The sequence below is a fragment of the Chanodichthys erythropterus genome, chromosome 13 (genome assembly GCF_024489055.1).
Source record: "Chanodichthys erythropterus isolate Z2021 chromosome 13, ASM2448905v1, whole genome shotgun sequence".
Taxonomy (NCBI): Eukaryota; Metazoa; Chordata; class Actinopteri; order Cypriniformes; family Xenocyprididae; genus Chanodichthys; species Chanodichthys erythropterus.
In genome coordinates, this window is record NC_090233.1 from 37,536,324 (window position 1) to 37,554,635 (window position 18,312).

Below are 18,312 nucleotides of genomic sequence, written 5' to 3' on the forward strand. Positions count from 1 at the left end.
CGGAAATAGTAGACCATCCGGGGACTTTTGGCGTACTCTTTTCAACATACTACGCTTTGGGACACACTTATTTTAATCTCACATACTATTTAGGATGGATAGTATGGACAATGGGACGCAGAGTGGGACCTGCTGGCGAAATGAGAGGGGGCTGAGAGTGGCGAGGTGGGGCCTGACTCCGGAGAGCCAGCGGTGGAACAGACCATAATTCTCCACCCGGCCCTCCTCTGGGGAGGGAGCAATATGGGCATCGTCTCCCGAAAGTACTGTTTACCTCAACTCCAGGTCGCCATTTCTCCAGGACCGCTTTCCCTAGCCAACTGGCTTGGCTGCGGGCTGAGCGGGATGGGTTTTAGGCCAGCTTGTGGCACACGACGACACACCTCAGCAAGGCTAGCCAGGGGTGTCTGGCCAGGGGCCTGCGCTATGACTTGCATCATGCATAGCTCAACCCCCGACTCAGAACTACCCATATGCAATGCTTTGGCCTACCACAGACTTGCCGGGGGCCAAGACCCATGCAGGGCAGAGGTGGTGTGCCCATAGCACTGCCACCCCACCATAGAGGGTAGTTAAGAAAAAACTTTTAATGCAGATTATGGCCCTTTTGGCGTTCCATATTGACACCAAAAAAGGCTTCCAAACTGCCAAGTTTTTCCATGCACGTCCGGGCTAAAGACAGGGGGCAGGGCAAGGCGAGTACACGTCGCACGATGACCCCAGGGGCCCCGGAAAATATGGTTGTCAAGTCTGAATCTGATTCAGCATGAGCACATCACAACCGTGGGACGTTCAGCCTCATCTTCATGTCCAAAGCCCAATAATCCTCTCTCCAATGTAGCAGTCGACATCTGATCCTCTGCTGGAGCGCTGACTAAGACGCTAGGTCCCCCATGAGAAGGACCAGCAATCCACCCAGCTTGACGGCACACGGCGAGAAAGGCGAGACAAACAGCGAGCCAACATGGGCATTCTCACAAGAGAATATGAACCAAACACAGTCTCAGCACGCTAAGCAGACATGAGAGAAAGTGATTGTGGCCGTCAGTGAGGATAGTAAAAAACCACCTCCAGAAATGCACAGACAGAATGACGTCTTGAAAAAGGTGCAGTGTCTGTCTGTGAAGCTCTTTTAGAAGCTCTTGTTCTTTGTGCCGAAGCACACAGGGAACAGCCGCGATGTGACTGCAGGTACACTTTTCACTCCCTGAGTCACATATACAGAGGAACTGGCCCAAATCGCAAACCAAACGGGGCAAATAATGCTGTGAAAACAGCAGTTGAGAGCTGTATAACAGCTCGAGAAGCTCACTCTGAGAAAGCTCGCGGCCTCGCTATATGGTGCCATAATGCCAGCACTGTAGAATGAAAGCTCTTCAAAGGCTTGAGAAGTCACTCTCAGTCTAAAAGCAGGAACACACAGGTTGGTGCAATTGCATCTGCTTCCTATTTATATACACCTGTCGGAGGCGGTGCGCATTATGCAAATATCGCATGCCAATTCCATTGGCTTGTTTTAGTTCACTCGAAGCTGATAGGGCTCTCTGGTGATATCCCAATTCTTCGGTCACTACTGACGTACGTCGAACGTGACCAACTGAAAGGGAACTTTTGTTTCGAATCAGTGGTTCGGAATGCCAAAGTCATGCCCCCCAGTGGTGAGCCACTGAAATTTTGAAACACTTATGATGTAACAAAGCCCCATTTACTGAAATCACGTGACTTTGGCAGTTTGATACACGCTCCGAACCACTGATTCGAAACAAAAGATTCATAAATCTTCGAAGCAGTGTTATGAAATCGCCCATCACTAGATATTGTTGAATAAAGTAATTATTTAGTTTTTTTAATGCACAAAAAGTATTCTCGACGCTTCATAACATTAAAGTTGAACCACTGTAGTCACATTAACTGTTTTAAATATGTCTTTAGTAACTTTCTGGGCATCTGAAAGTGTTAATTATCTTGTTAGCAATGGAGGCCTCACTGAGCCATTGGATTTTATAAAAAATATCTTAATTTGTGTTCTAAAGATGAACGAAGGTCTTACGGGTACAGAACGGCATGAGGGTGAGGGTGACATAATTTTCATTTTTGGGAGAACTAACCCTTTAAGAATCTTGTGTTTTTGCTCTCTGTCCTTTTTTTGCGATGATGCCTGGAATTGTTTATTTCTGACCCTGGTCAACTGGATTCATTAGGGATTGAAATAGCTTAGTGGGCTGCAGAAAACCGCAATATAGAAATGCAAGGCCAACAAACTTTTCCTGGATCTATGTCCTTTCATATACAACCTGGAACACCATCAACCAATTGTTGGCATCTGATTTTAGGATTATAGTTAGGGTTCACATTAAGTTGAATTTTTATTACCCTTAGAAAAATCATAAATGAGATTTATTTAATATCTCAGTTGTTTCTCCTAGACAGAAAGGAGATTAAATCAAGAGCAAATGGTGACTTTAACTTTTGTTTAATGTCCTTCTACTCCGATTGTTCTGCTTAGATCCTTGTAGTCTCAGTTGGACTCATACAAAAGTTTCATAAGCTCTCATTTATTTTACAGTTCTATGTACTTTATGCCAACAACTGTTTAATTTGGTTCAATCTTTATTTTGCCTCAGAATTTTTAAGGAGTCTCCTGCTCTTCTGAGCAATAAAAAATGTCTTCTGAGTATGATTGGCTGAAAGGATGAATTTCCAGAAACAACATATGATGTCGATCCAGGAACATGTCCTACTTCTGTAAATCACGTGGTCCAGATCTACAGAGCTCAATCCAGCAAAAGTGTGAAGACGACACTGAGCTGCTTCACTTCAAGACACTGTATGGAAAATGCTATGACCTGAACGCTTTTCAAACCTGCACGTTCTCCAATAAAACATGCAAAGATGTTATTTATTATTAAAAACTATACTCTTAGAATGAAACCCATCAATTAATATTAAAATTATATGTGTTTGCAATGTGTGTGCATGATTGGCTGCCTAATCAGAACCAGCACAAAGAGCTAATTCAGTGTGGCTTTAGATATTTAATTATTCTCTGATTAACAGTCTGAGGTCATTGACATTGCTGAGACAGATATGAACCAGATGTGAATGTCATGTAATTATGATGTAGATTTCTGCAAACATCATACACACATGAATAATTACAAGCTCTCTCCTAATACACTGCATCATTATAATAACATAACTGATGTTGTGTTTACTCCTGTTTACTCACAGTGACTGCAGATTCACCAAACTGTCAAATTGATTGCTGTATATGTGTTCCAGGGGATTGTTGGAGATATTCCTACAACAAACACACACAAACAAACAGTAAAATAGTTATTGATAAAATCCATAATATGCTTCTGTGATTCATAAGGGCTGTCACTTCATCCAAAGAGGCTTTCAACCAATCAATGAATAACTGGGCAGATCAGCACAGATACAAGTGAATAACACTGCACCAATGAGGGACCTCAAGAAAAAAATTGCATAGTTTTTAAGCTTAAAACAATGAGTTTTAGACACAATTTGCACCATAAATAATAAAGTACAGAATGTGGCTCTCACAGCTGTTTGAGGTTCTGGAGGTTCTGGAACAGAGATGGAGGCAGGTCTTTAATCTGGTTCACAGACACGTCTCTGTAAATCAAATCACAGCAAATTCAGCAGCTCATTTTTCTCCTTAATTATTCACTAAATAGATAAAACAAACAAACAAACAAACAAACAAACAAACAAACAAAAAAAATCCTTAAAATAGAAGCTTTGTTCCGACATTTATGTCAGCAGGTGTCTCTCTTTGTCTTTCTCTCTCTGCCTTCAAATCCCTGCAGAGATATGACGAATGTCTTTTTTTCTATTCAAAACAAACACATGAACAGGGAGGTCCAGCTCCAAAAATTAAGGAAAAAAGTGCTTCATATACCAAACATGTGCACTATATTCCAAGTCTCCAGAAGCCATATGATAGTGTGAAAAGCAATACTTATTGACTCAAAATTTTGGCCGCGATCTTAGCTGTCAGATCTCATCTGTGAATGTATACCAACTTCAGCCCTTTTGTGCTTTTCATTTCATTTCATTGCTTTTGTGTGTGTGTGTGTGTGTATGGGAAATAGTTAAACTAGATAAACATCTCTTTTCTTGTGTGTTCAAGGGAAGAAATAAAGTTTGGAATGACATGAGGGTGAGTAAACAAGAACGAGAGACAGAATTTTCATTTGTTTGTGAACTAACCCTTAAAATTCACAAATAGAGTTCTCATTCTCGCTGGCACTAACATTTTTTATAAGCAATGAAATGAAAAAATGATGACAAAAAATGTAATCCCTGGACTACATTGAAATAAATGCCTTCACTTAGTGTGTGTGTGTGTGTGTTTGTGTGTGTTTGTGTGTATACTCACAGGTCTATCAATCTTTGCATGTCTGCAAATGTTCCCTCCTCAATGGTGCTGATGTGGTTTCTCCTCAATGCTCTAAACCAGAAAAAGACACGCATATAATAACACTGTCTCAAAATCCCCCTTTTCACCAATTCCTTCAGTGCTGCAGAATGAAGTCATATAATGTGAATTCAGGTTGATTGGGAAACTTTTTCCAAGTCATCTCAATGGCAAAAAGTGTCCCAATCACCCTGAATTCACCCTACATCTATATGTAAATCAGATCTGTCTCTATCTCTGAGTCTTAAGAGAGTCTGAAGAGAACACTTAAGAACCATCCATATCACCATGTTCCAGGAATTATCTCGAACATTTTCTATAATGCTTATAGAAGGACAAACTAACAGTCACAGATTAGGTCTGAAAAGCGCTGGATGTAACAAACACATGAAATATTTACATTTTTGAAGAAATACTCTTTTGTGATATCTGAAACAGCTTTGAATTGAGGAATAAAGTGAATGAATTGGATCAGATATCACAACAAACAAACACTGTCACTTCAACTATTTAGTAATATCCTTCTGTACAAGTATAAAAGATCATTCCGTTTCTCAAATGCTAGAATAATAATTAACCCTTTGATGAAATGTACATTTTCATTAAGGTGTCAATGGGAGTTTCTTCAATGATTACATAATCACTTATAGCCCTGTGGAAGAAGAAAATAAAATCCCTTAAAACACACATTGCATGCTCACAGTAGTTTATTTGTCCAATAATGATAGGCCAGCATACAGTACATACATCAAAGGAGAATTATGTAATTTATTTGATATTTTCTTATCCAACACATTTAATTTCTACTAAATTTCAGATCATGTAAATCTATATACTGTACAAAATAGCATTCTGTGGTGGAAATTAAATTAAATTGTGTCTGGGGTAAAACAGTCAGATACAGTATATAATTAAAAGGCAATTAAAAAATAGCAAAAATAAATAATGAAATATTTAAATCTGTTACTTTTAATTAAAAACAACCCCTGGCCCATAAAGTGCCTGGAGTTGAAGAAATACCAAAATACAGTGGAAGAGTGAGAGAGAAGCTGTCGTGATGCTGCGAGCTCCGTCCCTTAGGACAGTATGTCCTTCAAATGTCACTGATAGATCAAATCAAAGGCCTTACACCACAGCACTAGATATTCGTGATGCATATCAACACGTACATCTAAAACATGAGTAATTATTGTAATTTATTCATTCCCGATGTCTTTAATCTGCTCTGCTCTTAAATTATTCATTTCAACCTAAATCTGCATTTATTTGTAAGTGTTTCCAGCCGAGCCGAGAGACTCATGAGGAGCTTTAGATGAGTCCCGCTTCTCTCTCCTTTTACCACACTCAGCTGTGACAAATAAACACTCTATAATATAAATACCCTGGATCCCACAACACTCTCACTGCAGTTTACATTGTGTGTGTGTGTGTGGTTTGTGGTTACTCACAAGACGGTGAGAGAGGAGCAGTTCTTAAAACTTGATGCCCAGAGAGATGAAATTCTATTTCCCTCCATTTCCCTGCAATAAAAAAAACACGTGCAGCTGATCACTGGAATGTGAAGCAATTGAGTCAAAATTAGTAAATATCAAGATTTTGGTTTAGAAAAAAACGGTGGCCCCCAAGCATATTTGGGTTACAATTTATTCCAATGGTCCATTTTAGACATTCTACGAACTATAATTAACTTTTGAGTTTTGAGTCATTAGCCCTCTACTGCACACGTTGATGGCACATGAAAAAAAAAATAATGTTTTGGTTCATTTGGGAACATTTTATTGATAAATTTATTTTTTTTGCAACATTGTGCGACAATGGTACAGTCATAGAGAAAATTATCATCAAAATCAAATAATAAAAAAAAAAATTCAAGAAATCATTAAGTAAAAAGCCGGCCGCTTCACAAATGTCTTTGATTGAGACTCCACTGGACCAGGCCCACGACGAAGCCATTCCTCTAGTTGAATGGGCCCTAACTTTGATGGGGCAAGTAGCGCCCACAGAGGAGTATGAAAGAGCTATAGTGTCAACGATCCATCGCGATAGACATTGTTTCGAGACCGGGGACCCTTTGGTGCGACTACCGAAACAAACGAATAGCTGATCAGACTGCCGGAAAGGCTGTGATACAGCAGGTTGTGTTTCTCCCGCGCCCAGATATAAACGAGGCGGAGGGGAGTTTGCACGGGAGCCTTTTTGGGGGGGTCCGGCCGCGGTGGGACCTCCCCCAATCCTCTTCCTTCTCAGACTAGGATGACTTAGGAGTCACAGGGTCCAGCACAATCCTGGGCCAGGGTCCCTGGCGCCTGGGGAAGGAGGAGCGCTTAGAAGAGCGCGAGCGCTGGCGTTGCTCCTTGGGCGGTGCTGCTTGGGAAGCAGAAGAGGCGGGCTTGGTCTGCTGAGCCGGTGCAGACCTGGGGCAGCTAGAGGCAGACGCGGAGCTGGAACGTTTCGGCAAAAAGTGTCTCATAGCATGAGAGGACTTCTGCCCCGCAGTAAAGCGTTCTGTGAAACCCTCCACCGCGGGTCCAAAGAGTCCTGACGGGGACACGGGGGCATCCAAGAAGGCCGTCTTGTCCTGCTCCTTGATCTCCATCAGATTCAGCCATAGTTGGTGCTCCAGCACAACAAGGCTGGCCATTGACCTGCCAATGGCCTGGGCCGTGGCCTTCGTGGCCCGCAGGGCTAGGTCAGTAGCGCTGCAGAGGTCCTTAAAGGCAGGCGCATCGATACCGGACTCTTCCTGCTAGGGTGGAGGTGGTCCTGCAGGGTTTGGACGGGAGGGCTCTCTTGGCTTTCCATCCCACGGCCGCGGGAGGGCAGAGATGAGCGGCCACTGCTTCGTCCAGGGGCTGCAGGTGTTCGTACCCTTTTTTCTCCGCGCCGTCCAGGGCGGTGAGGGCCGAGCGGTGGGTCGTGTGTAGGCGGGTAGAGTAAGGGGCGCGCCACGACTTTGTCAGCACGTCGTGGACTTCGGGGAAGAACGGGGCGGAGCGCTGGTGAGGGGCCTGGCGGCGGCCTGGAAGAAACCACTCGTCCAAGCGGCTCCGCGATGGCTCCTCTGGTGGAGCCCAGTCGAGGTCCAGTTCCTCTACGGCCTTAGACAGGATGCGGAATAACTCGGCGTCCATGCCAGTGCCGTGATCAATAGGCTCCAATGAAGGCAGGAGGGCGGGGTCGTCCGGCTCGCCAGCCCACGTTTCATGTTCAGAGGCCGCCATGGATAAGGAAGAGTCGAAGAGCGGCTCCTCATCCGATCCACCGAAGGAAACGAGGTCGCTCGCATCTACCGAGGGTCGCTGGTCTGGGCGGGAGAATGAGACGGGGGTCTGCTCTCTGTGGGGAGAGGGCGAGGCATGCAGGCGTTGGGCTGACGTGTGCTCGCCCGTCTCCATGCGCTGAACTGTTTTGCCCCGCTATCTTTTCCTGGCAGGCACGGGAGATATGAGGGCATGAACAGGGGGGTCGCTCTCGGAGAAGAAGGCGGCCCACGAGCGCAGAGACGCTAAACTGCACTCACAGTGTGGGCATGAGCCGCCGGCAAGCGCATCATCCGCGTGGGCAAAGGCCAGACATCCAACGCACTCCCTGTGTCCGTCATCTTCGTGCAGCGGGGCTCTGCACGTAGCACAGTGGTGAGGCATTGAAAAATGCCGGTAGCGCCGTGAAAACGGCGATTGGGAGGCTCTTTAACGGCGAGGGCCGGGCTCGTGCGGTGAAAACCACTGGAAAGTTGCTCTGAGGCGTGGTAAAGTAACCGCAGGAAGATGCTCTCAGGGCGCGCCGATGGCGGCAGGAGACACGCTGGGAAGCGGCCGGTTCGCGGGAGCGGGAGGCGGCGGCTCGACTACGTCGCGAAGGCGGCAGTCGCCGAGGGCGCGGGCGCTGCAAGGAGCCGACGAGTCAGCTGGGTCTGCTGCGGGGCCTCTCCGACGGCGGCAGAGCTTCTTCAAAGGCGGCGAGCTTCTTTCTCAGCGAGCAGGCTTCTGCGAGGATCAGCGAAGAGAAGTTTCAGTCGTCGCTGAAGGAGAAAGGACTGATGGCCTATGGAGAAACGCTCGCTTATATAGCACATTACCCCGCCCCTTTTGGCGGGTATGTTCGCGCGCTCTCTTCTCATAGGCCGCGCAGCTGAGCCGCGCCGCCATTGGTTCAACAACTTATCAGTGACCTATGAGTGAACCAATGACGGTGCAGTTACACTGCGTTATTGAAAAGGCTTCAGTAGCGGGGAAAAAGGGAGACTTTTCCCCCATATGCAGTACGAGTGAAATATCGAAAGGGAACTGATTTTCTGAACATGCAAAATAAAAATAAAAACTTCATAAAACCTGACTAAAGGCTTCTCTACACCTTCATACACAAACACACACATATTTTTTATGCACATGTCGTTTTAAGTAAGATTACTAAAGCAAATAATCTTGCCTTATCCTCACACCATGTGCTCCTGTGACCATGTGTCAGAACACGACACCTTTAAATGGTGCTTGATACTGACTCCAACACCTTACTGAACTGTTCTTTGGTACTTTCTTGATATTTCTAATTGGTTGTAATCATTTAAAGAAAAATTTACTAAACATAGGGCTTAAGAAAACTTTGTTGCCTGAGGGCAACGCTGTGCTGTAGAGGGTTAGAGTATTAATAGACTGTACTAGACTCTTAGGTTAGGGTTAGGTGTTAAAGAGTTTGTTCACCCAAAAATGAAATTTCTGTCATTAATTACTCACCTTCATATCATTAAAAATCTGTAAGACTCCATGTGATTCAGGTTCAGCTGAGCTTTTGTTTATGTTTGCTGATCAATGTGATGGCTTAAATTAAATCTGTTCATTATAAAAAGCAATCAAGTCTCTTCAGAAAATTTGGACTAAATAGCTCAATTCAAATGGATTAGTTTTACAATCTCTCTATATACTTTTTGAAGCATCAAAGTTTCATTTGCATAGCTGTCTATGGGGGGGACAGAAGTCTCTCAGATTTCATCAAAAAGATCTTCATTTAGATTAGCGAAAAGTCTTATGGGTTTGGAATGACATGAGGGTGAGTAATTAATGACCACTTTTTTTTTATGGGGGGGGGGTTAACTATTCCTTTGAGGTTTGGGTTAGTAAGTTAACATGTAGTTGCAGTTACTGTCTGCTGGGGGACCATCGAAATAAAGTGTAAGCAGATATTAAACAGATATTCTATATTCTAATGACAGTTAGTTGACAAGTAGTTGCAAAGTTACTTATAGTTACCCACATTTGGACACCTAAAGGGGTCATACAGTACTATGAGGAATAAATTTTTTGTTGATTACACTAAGAAAATATACTGTGAATCTCAGAACTCAAAACTTACTTCCCAGTGAAAAAAAAAAAAACATTTACAGAAACAGCGCTGCAAAATTGGCTTGTACTTCCACAATTAACTGACCCAATTATTGCCCACATTTGAGCACCAACAAGGTTGGAAAGCTCGCAAGCCGGATATATACTATTACTCCTAGCACCAGAGAAACCAATGATAAGAGTAACTATTACAAGAGGAGTTTACACAAACAAATGATTTTTGATATTATTCTTAACTAACTGGATGTTTTAGTGGATGTATAAAGTCAGTTCCCCTCAAGTTCATATAGATACCTGAGAAGAGTAGTAGATTGCAATTATAACCATGGTCCACTAATGTTTGACAACCAGAAAGTGTCCAAATGCATTTTTATCTTAACTATGATTTTAATTAACAGCACATTTATTGTTTTAAACACATTTTGTAAAATAATTTTACTTTGTGTATACGTATATGTAAATACTTTATGAATCCACTTTATTTAAGATGTAATGCAAGACAAGTGTCATATTTATCACTCACAACCAGTTCAGACGGGGCATCTCAAGGCAAATCGAGGTTTTAGGAAACTGTTCAACAGAGTTATTTAATAAAGACCTGCAAAAATACATAAATGCACATCTGAGCTACACAACACAATCAACAGAGTAGTCAGTTTACAATAAATGAAAAACATTTGACAAGCATCATTTTTCTATTTATCCTCCTCTCTTGTAAAATCTATTTTATCTATTTGTCAAGGTGAAAAAAAAGGTTACTCTTACAGGAAAAATAATGATTTCAGGCCTTCAAAAGACTTTTGACGCAGAGAAGATATTCTGTTCTCGTCCAGAATCCTACACACGCAGACAAACACAGATATATTCAAAAGAGTGACCCTGAAAAGCTCTTTGTTTGGTAATGAGAGCAGGTCAGCCTCAAAGTCTCAATCTGAGCCCTGAAAAAGCAGAGATTAATTGAAATGATTCTGCATTTCATTTTCACAGAGAGCAAACACAATCCATCAATTATGTCTGATTGAAAACAAGAAGAAACAGCCTAATAAACAAGAAGAATGAGACCAAGAAAATAGCAATGCCTATTTGAATCGTACCTATCATCTCATTTCATCCACCATGTGAGTGTGTAGGTGTCTATGTTTTTCTACTTACAACCACTCCAGACTGCTGAGGTCACCAAATATTCCTGCTTTTAGAGACGCAATCCTATTTTGACTCAAAAAACTGCAAAAATGATAGAGACAGAACAAGACAAAGAGAAGTACACATTAACGGAGGTCAGATGTTTAAATGGGTTTTGTTAAGGTTTTGTCATTACAAAGGCCATCTACAATATAACTACACAGCTGTTCCTTCTGCCTCTCGTCAGTGATTTCCTTCCTTTTTCTCTCTCTCTTTCCTCCCTCTAGTTGGCTGATTAATGTTAGTATAATGTTGATTAGATCACCAGTTGTGTATACAGAAGCAGGTCTCTGAGATTAAGAGCCCAGGTACATTGAAGCATACACACAACAGCATTACGGTGCATTAAAATTCATTCTTTGATCATGGATCTGTTCTGCCTGAATCGAGCCTAATCCTCCATCCTCATTATTACATCCTTCTTCTCCTTCTGTTTCTTTTACATGGATGAATGGGTGGATGATGAAAGCCTCAGACTGACTGATGGGAAGAAAAGGATGGGGAGCTCATAATTACATACACAGATAGTGATGTACAGTTATACATTCACTAAACAGGAACTCAGGGAAGGATCAATGTAACGTTATACTTGATGTGTCATTGATATGATTGTGCACAGTCAAACACACAGCCAGCGAACTGTTCATTCATACATTACTCACAGTTTACGCAAAGAGATCAGTCCTGAAAATGCCCTCTTGGAGATAATTTCTATACTGTTACTTTCCAAATGTCTGCAGAGAGAAAGAATATTCACAGTTAGTCATTACTGTAGGTGCACTGTGTGTATTTTGCCTCATTAAAAAGTTTTGAACAATCGTGGCATCCTGTGGTCAGATATTTTTGTCTAAACTTTTTGTATAATCTATATTTGGTTGCCATGTGCCTGGTAACGAATTCAATTCTATGCTAGTTTCATGATTCTCGTTGCACTTCATGGTTCTTCTCACATAAAATATATATTTTTTATATCTTTTTTTCTTCATGGTTTTCATGTACTTTTTACTTAAATCAATATTCTATGTCGATTTATTTATTTATTTGGTAACTAAGTAATCATGTAATAACTGGTATAATGTACACTCAGCCACTCTTTACTGCAAATAAACCCCTTTGGATTATATAAGACCCCTGTGCTTTGTGGAATCATCCTGTGAGGGTTTATTTTAAGATAATGATTGGATGAGTCATGGGTCATGATGATGTTATATGATATTTACAAACCCCACTGACAAATATCATTATTATGTTCACAACCGTTTAAAAGAAATTAATACTTTTATTCAGCAAGGATGCATTAAATTGATCAAAAGTGACACTAAATGCATTTATAATGTTACAAAAATGTCTATTTCATTTCACCTAGTCAGCATATTAAAATGATTTCTGAATGTGACACTGAAGGCTGGAGTAATGACTGCTGAAAATTTAGCTTTGCCATCACAGGAATAAATTACATAAACAGCTATTTTAAATTGTAATAATAGTCCCACATTACACCTGTATTTGCTTTATAAATCTTAACAACCCTAAATGTTTAAGTACACTTATAAACCCTTTATCTGAAACATAATTCCCTAAAAATAGCATATCAGTTATTAGATACAAAAACTTTCATTATACAATCAATGAACTGACAGAAACGGCATGTAGATCAAAAGCAACATATCTGTTTTGTGGGTACAGATATATCTGTTTTGTGGGTTGCTGTGGGAACAGAAACATTTAAATATTTCAAAGACTCTTTTTCAAACTTCTCTTTTTTGCTTATTTACATCAAACCATGACAGAACATATGATGTTTACCTTTATTATGAATTCTTCTAAGCAATGTCTGTCATTTATAATGATTAATTGATGAGATGTCTTGCGAAAGCTTCTCTCTCTCTTTGTCTGTCTGAGAGTAAATGTTGTCTGGCTATACCAAGTGCTACACTCTTGAACTTTGATGGACAATAAAAATGTCATCCTGTCTGAACTCTACAAAGAAAGTTGCGTTTTAAAAACCTTCACGACACTTAAGGGGGTGGGGGGTGGGGGGCTTTTTGTCAACAGAAAGCAAAAACTGTAAGGGAAAGGTTTGAAATTATTTTAATTCCACATATGCCAATGTCAAGTGAATTGTTGGACATGAAACTGTATTATGTGTTATTTTTCACCTACATTAGTGCTATATTAGGAATATGTAGGTGTATGTCATTGTGTTGTTTGCTTTATATAAGAACTAGAAATGTGATTTTATTCCTATACATTTGTTTTGGATGAGAAATATTAATAATTATATGCAACCAGTATTCAGAATATGCTGCCATCATAGATCAAATTCTGATGGTAAATTTCTCACTGAGGCAAAAATCATTAGAACACAGATATGTTTTTTTTAGCACAGTTGCAAGAAAAAGTATGTGAACCACTTGCAGAATCTGTGAAAATGTGAATAATTTTAACAAAATAAAGGAGATAATACAAAATGCATGTTACTTTTTATTTAGTATTGTCCTGAGTAAGATATTTTACATAAAAGATGTTTACATATAATCCACAAGACAAAAAAATAGCTGAATTTATTAAAATAACCCCATTCATAAGTATGTGAACCACTGATTCTATATACTGTGTGTGGTTTTCTGGATGATCTACAACTGTTTGTTTGTTTAGTGATGGTTCTTCATGAGTCTCTTGTTTGTTTTGAGCAGTTAAACTGAGCTCTGTTCTTCAGAAAAATCCTCTAGGTCCTGCAGATTCTTCAGTTTCCCACCATCTTTTGCATATTTGAACCCTTTACAGCAGTGACTGAATGATTTTGAGATCCATCTTTTCACACTGAGGACAATTGAGGGACTCAAACACAACTTTTAAAAAAAGGTTCAAACATTCACTGATGCTCCAGAAGAAAACACGATGCATTAAGAGTCGGGGGGTGAAAATGAAGATGTCACAATTTTTCTTATTTTGTTTAAATATACCTTTTTTTTAATTTCATGTTTCCCGGAAGACAAATTAAATACAATTTACCTTGATCTTCAAATTTCAAATGTTTTCACCCCCCCGTCTATTAATGCATCGTGTTTTCTTCTAGAGCATCAGTGAATGTTTGAACCTTTTTTTAATAGTTGTGTTTGAGTCCCTCAATTGTCCTCAGTGTGAAAAGATGGATCTCAAAATCATTCAGTCATTGCTGTAAAGGGTTCAAATATACAAAAGATGGTGGAAAACTGAAGAATCTGCAGGACCTGGAGATTTTTTCTGAAGAACAGAGCTTAGTTTAACTGCTCAGGACAAAGAAGGGACTCATGAAGAATCATCACGAAACAAACAAACAGTCGTAGATCATCCAGAAAACCACACACAGTATAAAGAATCAGTGGTTCACATACTTATGAATGGGGTTATTTTAATAAATTCAGCTATTTTTTTGTCTTGTGGATTATATGTAAACATCTTTTATGTAAAATATCTTACTCAGGACAATACTAAATAAAAAATAACATGCATTTTTATGTCCTTAATTTTGTTAAAATTATTCACATTTTCACAGATTCTGCAAGTGGTTCACATACTTTTTTTTGCAACTGTATATAATTTAAATGTCTCGCTAACATCAGTGAGAGTCAGACTATCATTCAAAGTAACTGCCCAACAGGCCACTTTATTTTAAGGTCTTCTTGTTACAGTGTAAGTATACATATAAGTACTGTGTAATATTTATTAACAACACAAAATAAGTATAGGTTTTGGTTTAGGGTTGGTTGCATGGAATTATGAATAATTTACTGTTATTACTATAGTAAGTACATGTAATGTGTAACAGGGACACTGTAAAATAAAGGTTTACCTTTTTTTACATGCAGTTGAAGTTATTTTTTCAACTTTTAAGTATACACACACATACAAAACGTATTCTGACAGCTCTCTGCTTTGTATTTTAGAGAAAAGGAAAAATTAATCGTTGCAAAGCTGTTGCTAATCATCATTCATAAATCATGACTTGAGCTCAAGGCAAGGAGACTCAGACATTTAAAAAGCTTAGAAGAGAGAAGAGAGAAAGGGATTAGGAGAGGAGAAGATGAAATGAAAGGATGAAGTGTCACTCACAGTCTTTCCAGGTGTCTATAGCGGATGAACATATCACGAGAGAGAGATTCAATTCTGTTACTGTTCAGCTCTCTGAGGGCAGAATGGGGGGGATAACAGTTATTACATTTGGAAAACAAATATAGTGATTTGCGTCTCGTTCCCAGTCTACGGTGGGTTGCTGGTCCTAGTGATATTTTTTTAGCATAATATTGCAGTATTTATTACAAATGATTTATAGTCTTTCATCAAATTACCAATAGACAATAGCAAACCACAATCCAGTCATTTCAAAATGAACAAAATCATGTCCTGCCCTACATTTTTTTTTTTTTTACAGTAGGAAAGAAAAGACTATCTCAACTTCCATTTAAAGCCGACTGTAATGTATAACAGAGGTGAAGGTCTCTTGATCTCTGCCGGTGTTATACTTACAGTGCAGTTACATTAGACGACACAGCAGGTACATGGAGGAGGTTTTTGCCATTACAGTTCACCTTCCGACCCTCACAATGACACACATCTGGATAGACATCTAACACTGAAAACACACACACAGAAACAGGTCATTAAAAACCCACAGGAATACTGCTCATTGAAAATAAATGCTGCATGGTACTATTTGCAAAGCTAGAATTTCCATATTAATAATGAATATGGTTGGCCAGGCAATTTCATTTCATTTTAGATAAGGATGGTAATGTGTACTTGTAAAGGTACTAAGTGTATAATTAGAGAGCGTGTGTGTGTGTGTGTGTTATCATGAGACAGGCTATAATGTTTCATCTGCAGGGACTGTACTGATGGGTATTGACTTTATACTTCAGAAATAATTTGATAAAGACAGAAATCATGAAAGAGACAAAGAGACAGATTACCTAATGTCTTCCCAAACAGATAACTCCTTCCATTAACATGACAAAACATGCTTTTGTAGTCTCAAACCCTCTCAAACCCTTTTTGTGTTTCCCATTAGTGTATAAAATCTGTGCTTCGGTTCTTTTCATGCCTTGTTCAATCCATTTAAAAACAGCAGAGCTTCACAACCATGACCATTTGAAAGCTTTTGTTTCCTAGTTAAATAAATTGCTATGTTTCATGCTTAATCCAGATAAATTGCGCAAACGATGTGTATTGATGTGAAGTTGAAATCAGACAGAGAAAGAGAGACTGAAACAAAACAGAGAGAGGGAGAATGATTTAAATGTAAAGTCCCCATTTACTATGGAAATGTTATCATACCCCCAGATTTTTTCACATTTCTCATTAATGTATTAAATTGCTCCGGTTGTATTCTTGTTCAGTTTAAAAAAAAAAACAAAAAAAAAAAAAACACTGCATCACACTCATTTTAAAAAGTTATCTCATGATTTACTCACCCTTATGCCATTATAGGTGTACATGACAATCTTCTGTCAGACGAATACAGTTATATTAAATGCAATGTCCTGGCTCCTCCAAGCTTTATAATGGCAGTAATTAGAGGATGAGATTTTGAAGCCCAAAAAAGTGCAACCATCCATCATAAAAGATAACCACACGGCTCAAGGGTTTAAAGGGATACTCCACCGTTTTTTCATATTAAACTATGTTATTCCCTTAACTAAGACGAGTTGATACATACCTCTCTCGTCTCAGTGCGTGCACTAAATCTTGTGGCGAAACTTTGTTAGCACTTAGCTTAGCCCAGTTCATTCAATAGGGGCCAAGCAGAGAAGCTACCAAACACCTCCACGTTTTCCCTATTTAAATACAGTTACTCGAGTAGTGTAACTCGACCTAGGACGGTGACACAAAACAAAACGTTGTGCTTTTCTAAGCGTGTAAAATGGATAACTATATTGTATGGCGGAATACCATAGCAAGTGCTCGGGAGCACTTTGACTTGGCGCAGTAATATCTTCACTCGTGAAAAGTCCTCTCACTGGCCCCCGCTCCCTCTCCTGTAAAAGTCTCGTTGGTTCTATTGACGGAAATGAGAGAGAGGAGGAGAGGGAGCGGCAGGATGGGAGGAGGATTACTGCGCCAAGTCAAAGTGCTCCCGAGCACTTGCTATGGTATTTCGCCATACAATATAGTTATCAATTTTACACGCTTAGAAAAGCGCAACGTTTTGTTTTGTGTCACCGTCCTAGGTCGAGTTACACTACTCAAGTAACTGTATTTAAATAGGGAAAACGTGGAGGTGTTTGGTAGCTTCTCTGCTTGGCCCCTATTGAATGAACTGGGCTAAGCTAAGTGCTAACAAAGTTTCGCCGCAAGACAGAGCGATTTAGTGCACACACTGAGACGAGAGAGATATGTATCAACTCGTCTTAGTTAAGGGAATAACATAGTTTAATATGAAAAAACGGTGGAGTATCCCTTTAATAAAGGCCTTCTGAAGCAAAGTGATGCATTTGTGTAAGAAAAATATCTCATATTAGCTCAATGCTGTTTTTTTTTTTTTTATTATTGTTTTTATTAATATGTTTAACAAAAATGAAAATTCTACCTCTGAACACCTCATCAAAAACACAATATTTTCAATGTGGCCACCAGAACAAAGAAAATCATTAATTGCAAAAACATTGCTACAGTCAGTCTTCTTCTCACATATTGTTTGTCCATTATGGTTCATAAAGTTTGACAGGGAAGGTAGTTTCACCTCTTTCAGCCCACTCAACACATTTGAGACATCTACAGCTTAATCCCCAAGTGAGTTTGAAAATCTCTTTCCGACACATTCAGGCTCTGAGACAACTGGGTCTGTCTCACCTAATCTAAGCTTGATAGTCAGAAAGTGCATCAACAGTTTTCCTTTGGGGGTTCATGTACTCTTATGTGTTTGTTTGGGGCTGAATAAAATAAAAAAGCATAATACATAATACAAATGAACCGATTCACAAATCTTATTTAATAGTTAATCTGTGAATTTGGCTGATCTGAATGCAGCAGTTTACAACTGATTCATTGATCTCAAATGACTGTTTTTCCTGATTCAAAATGAACCAATAATCAGAAGTAACGTGATTTTCAGAGCTAAAGAAAGCTGACTCATAATAATTCATAATCATGTCGGACCTATGCTTTCTTCTTAAAATATGCATTTTGAGCAGGATGATGGAGTATATCAACTAATCAGCTAAATAAATGACTAGTAAACAATAATTTTGCCACTTGAGTGAACTTGTGAATGAAATTTCAAAGTACAACGGGCTAAAGGCACACCTTAAGAAAACATGTGCTTTTCACTACTCTCAAAGTATATGATTGCAGGAAAAATATATATGT

The 18,312-nt window shown here is 39.7% G+C and overlaps 1 protein-coding gene across 1 annotated transcript in view; it reads right to left on the reverse strand.

The window, feature by feature from the left end:
* The window catches only part of rxfp2l (relaxin family peptide receptor 2, like), a 61,747-nt gene that overhangs the window by 19,073 nt on the left and 24,362 nt on the right, over positions 1–18,312 (reverse strand). Inside the window, exons 4-13 of the mRNA XM_067406924.1 lie at positions 15,475–15,580; positions 15,061–15,132; positions 11,628–11,699; positions 10,936–11,007; positions 10,549–10,620; positions 10,307–10,381; positions 5,893–5,964; positions 4,406–4,477; positions 3,568–3,639; positions 3,230–3,301 (exon numbers count right to left, since the gene is read on the reverse strand). Coding sequence (XP_067263025.1) covers positions 3,230–3,301; positions 3,568–3,639; positions 4,406–4,477; positions 5,893–5,964; positions 10,307–10,381; positions 10,549–10,620; positions 10,936–11,007; positions 11,628–11,699; positions 15,061–15,132; positions 15,475–15,580 — 757 coding nt within the window. The remainder of the gene's footprint in view (positions 1–3,229; positions 3,302–3,567; positions 3,640–4,405; positions 4,478–5,892; positions 5,965–10,306; positions 10,382–10,548; positions 10,621–10,935; positions 11,008–11,627; positions 11,700–15,060; positions 15,133–15,474; positions 15,581–18,312) is intronic.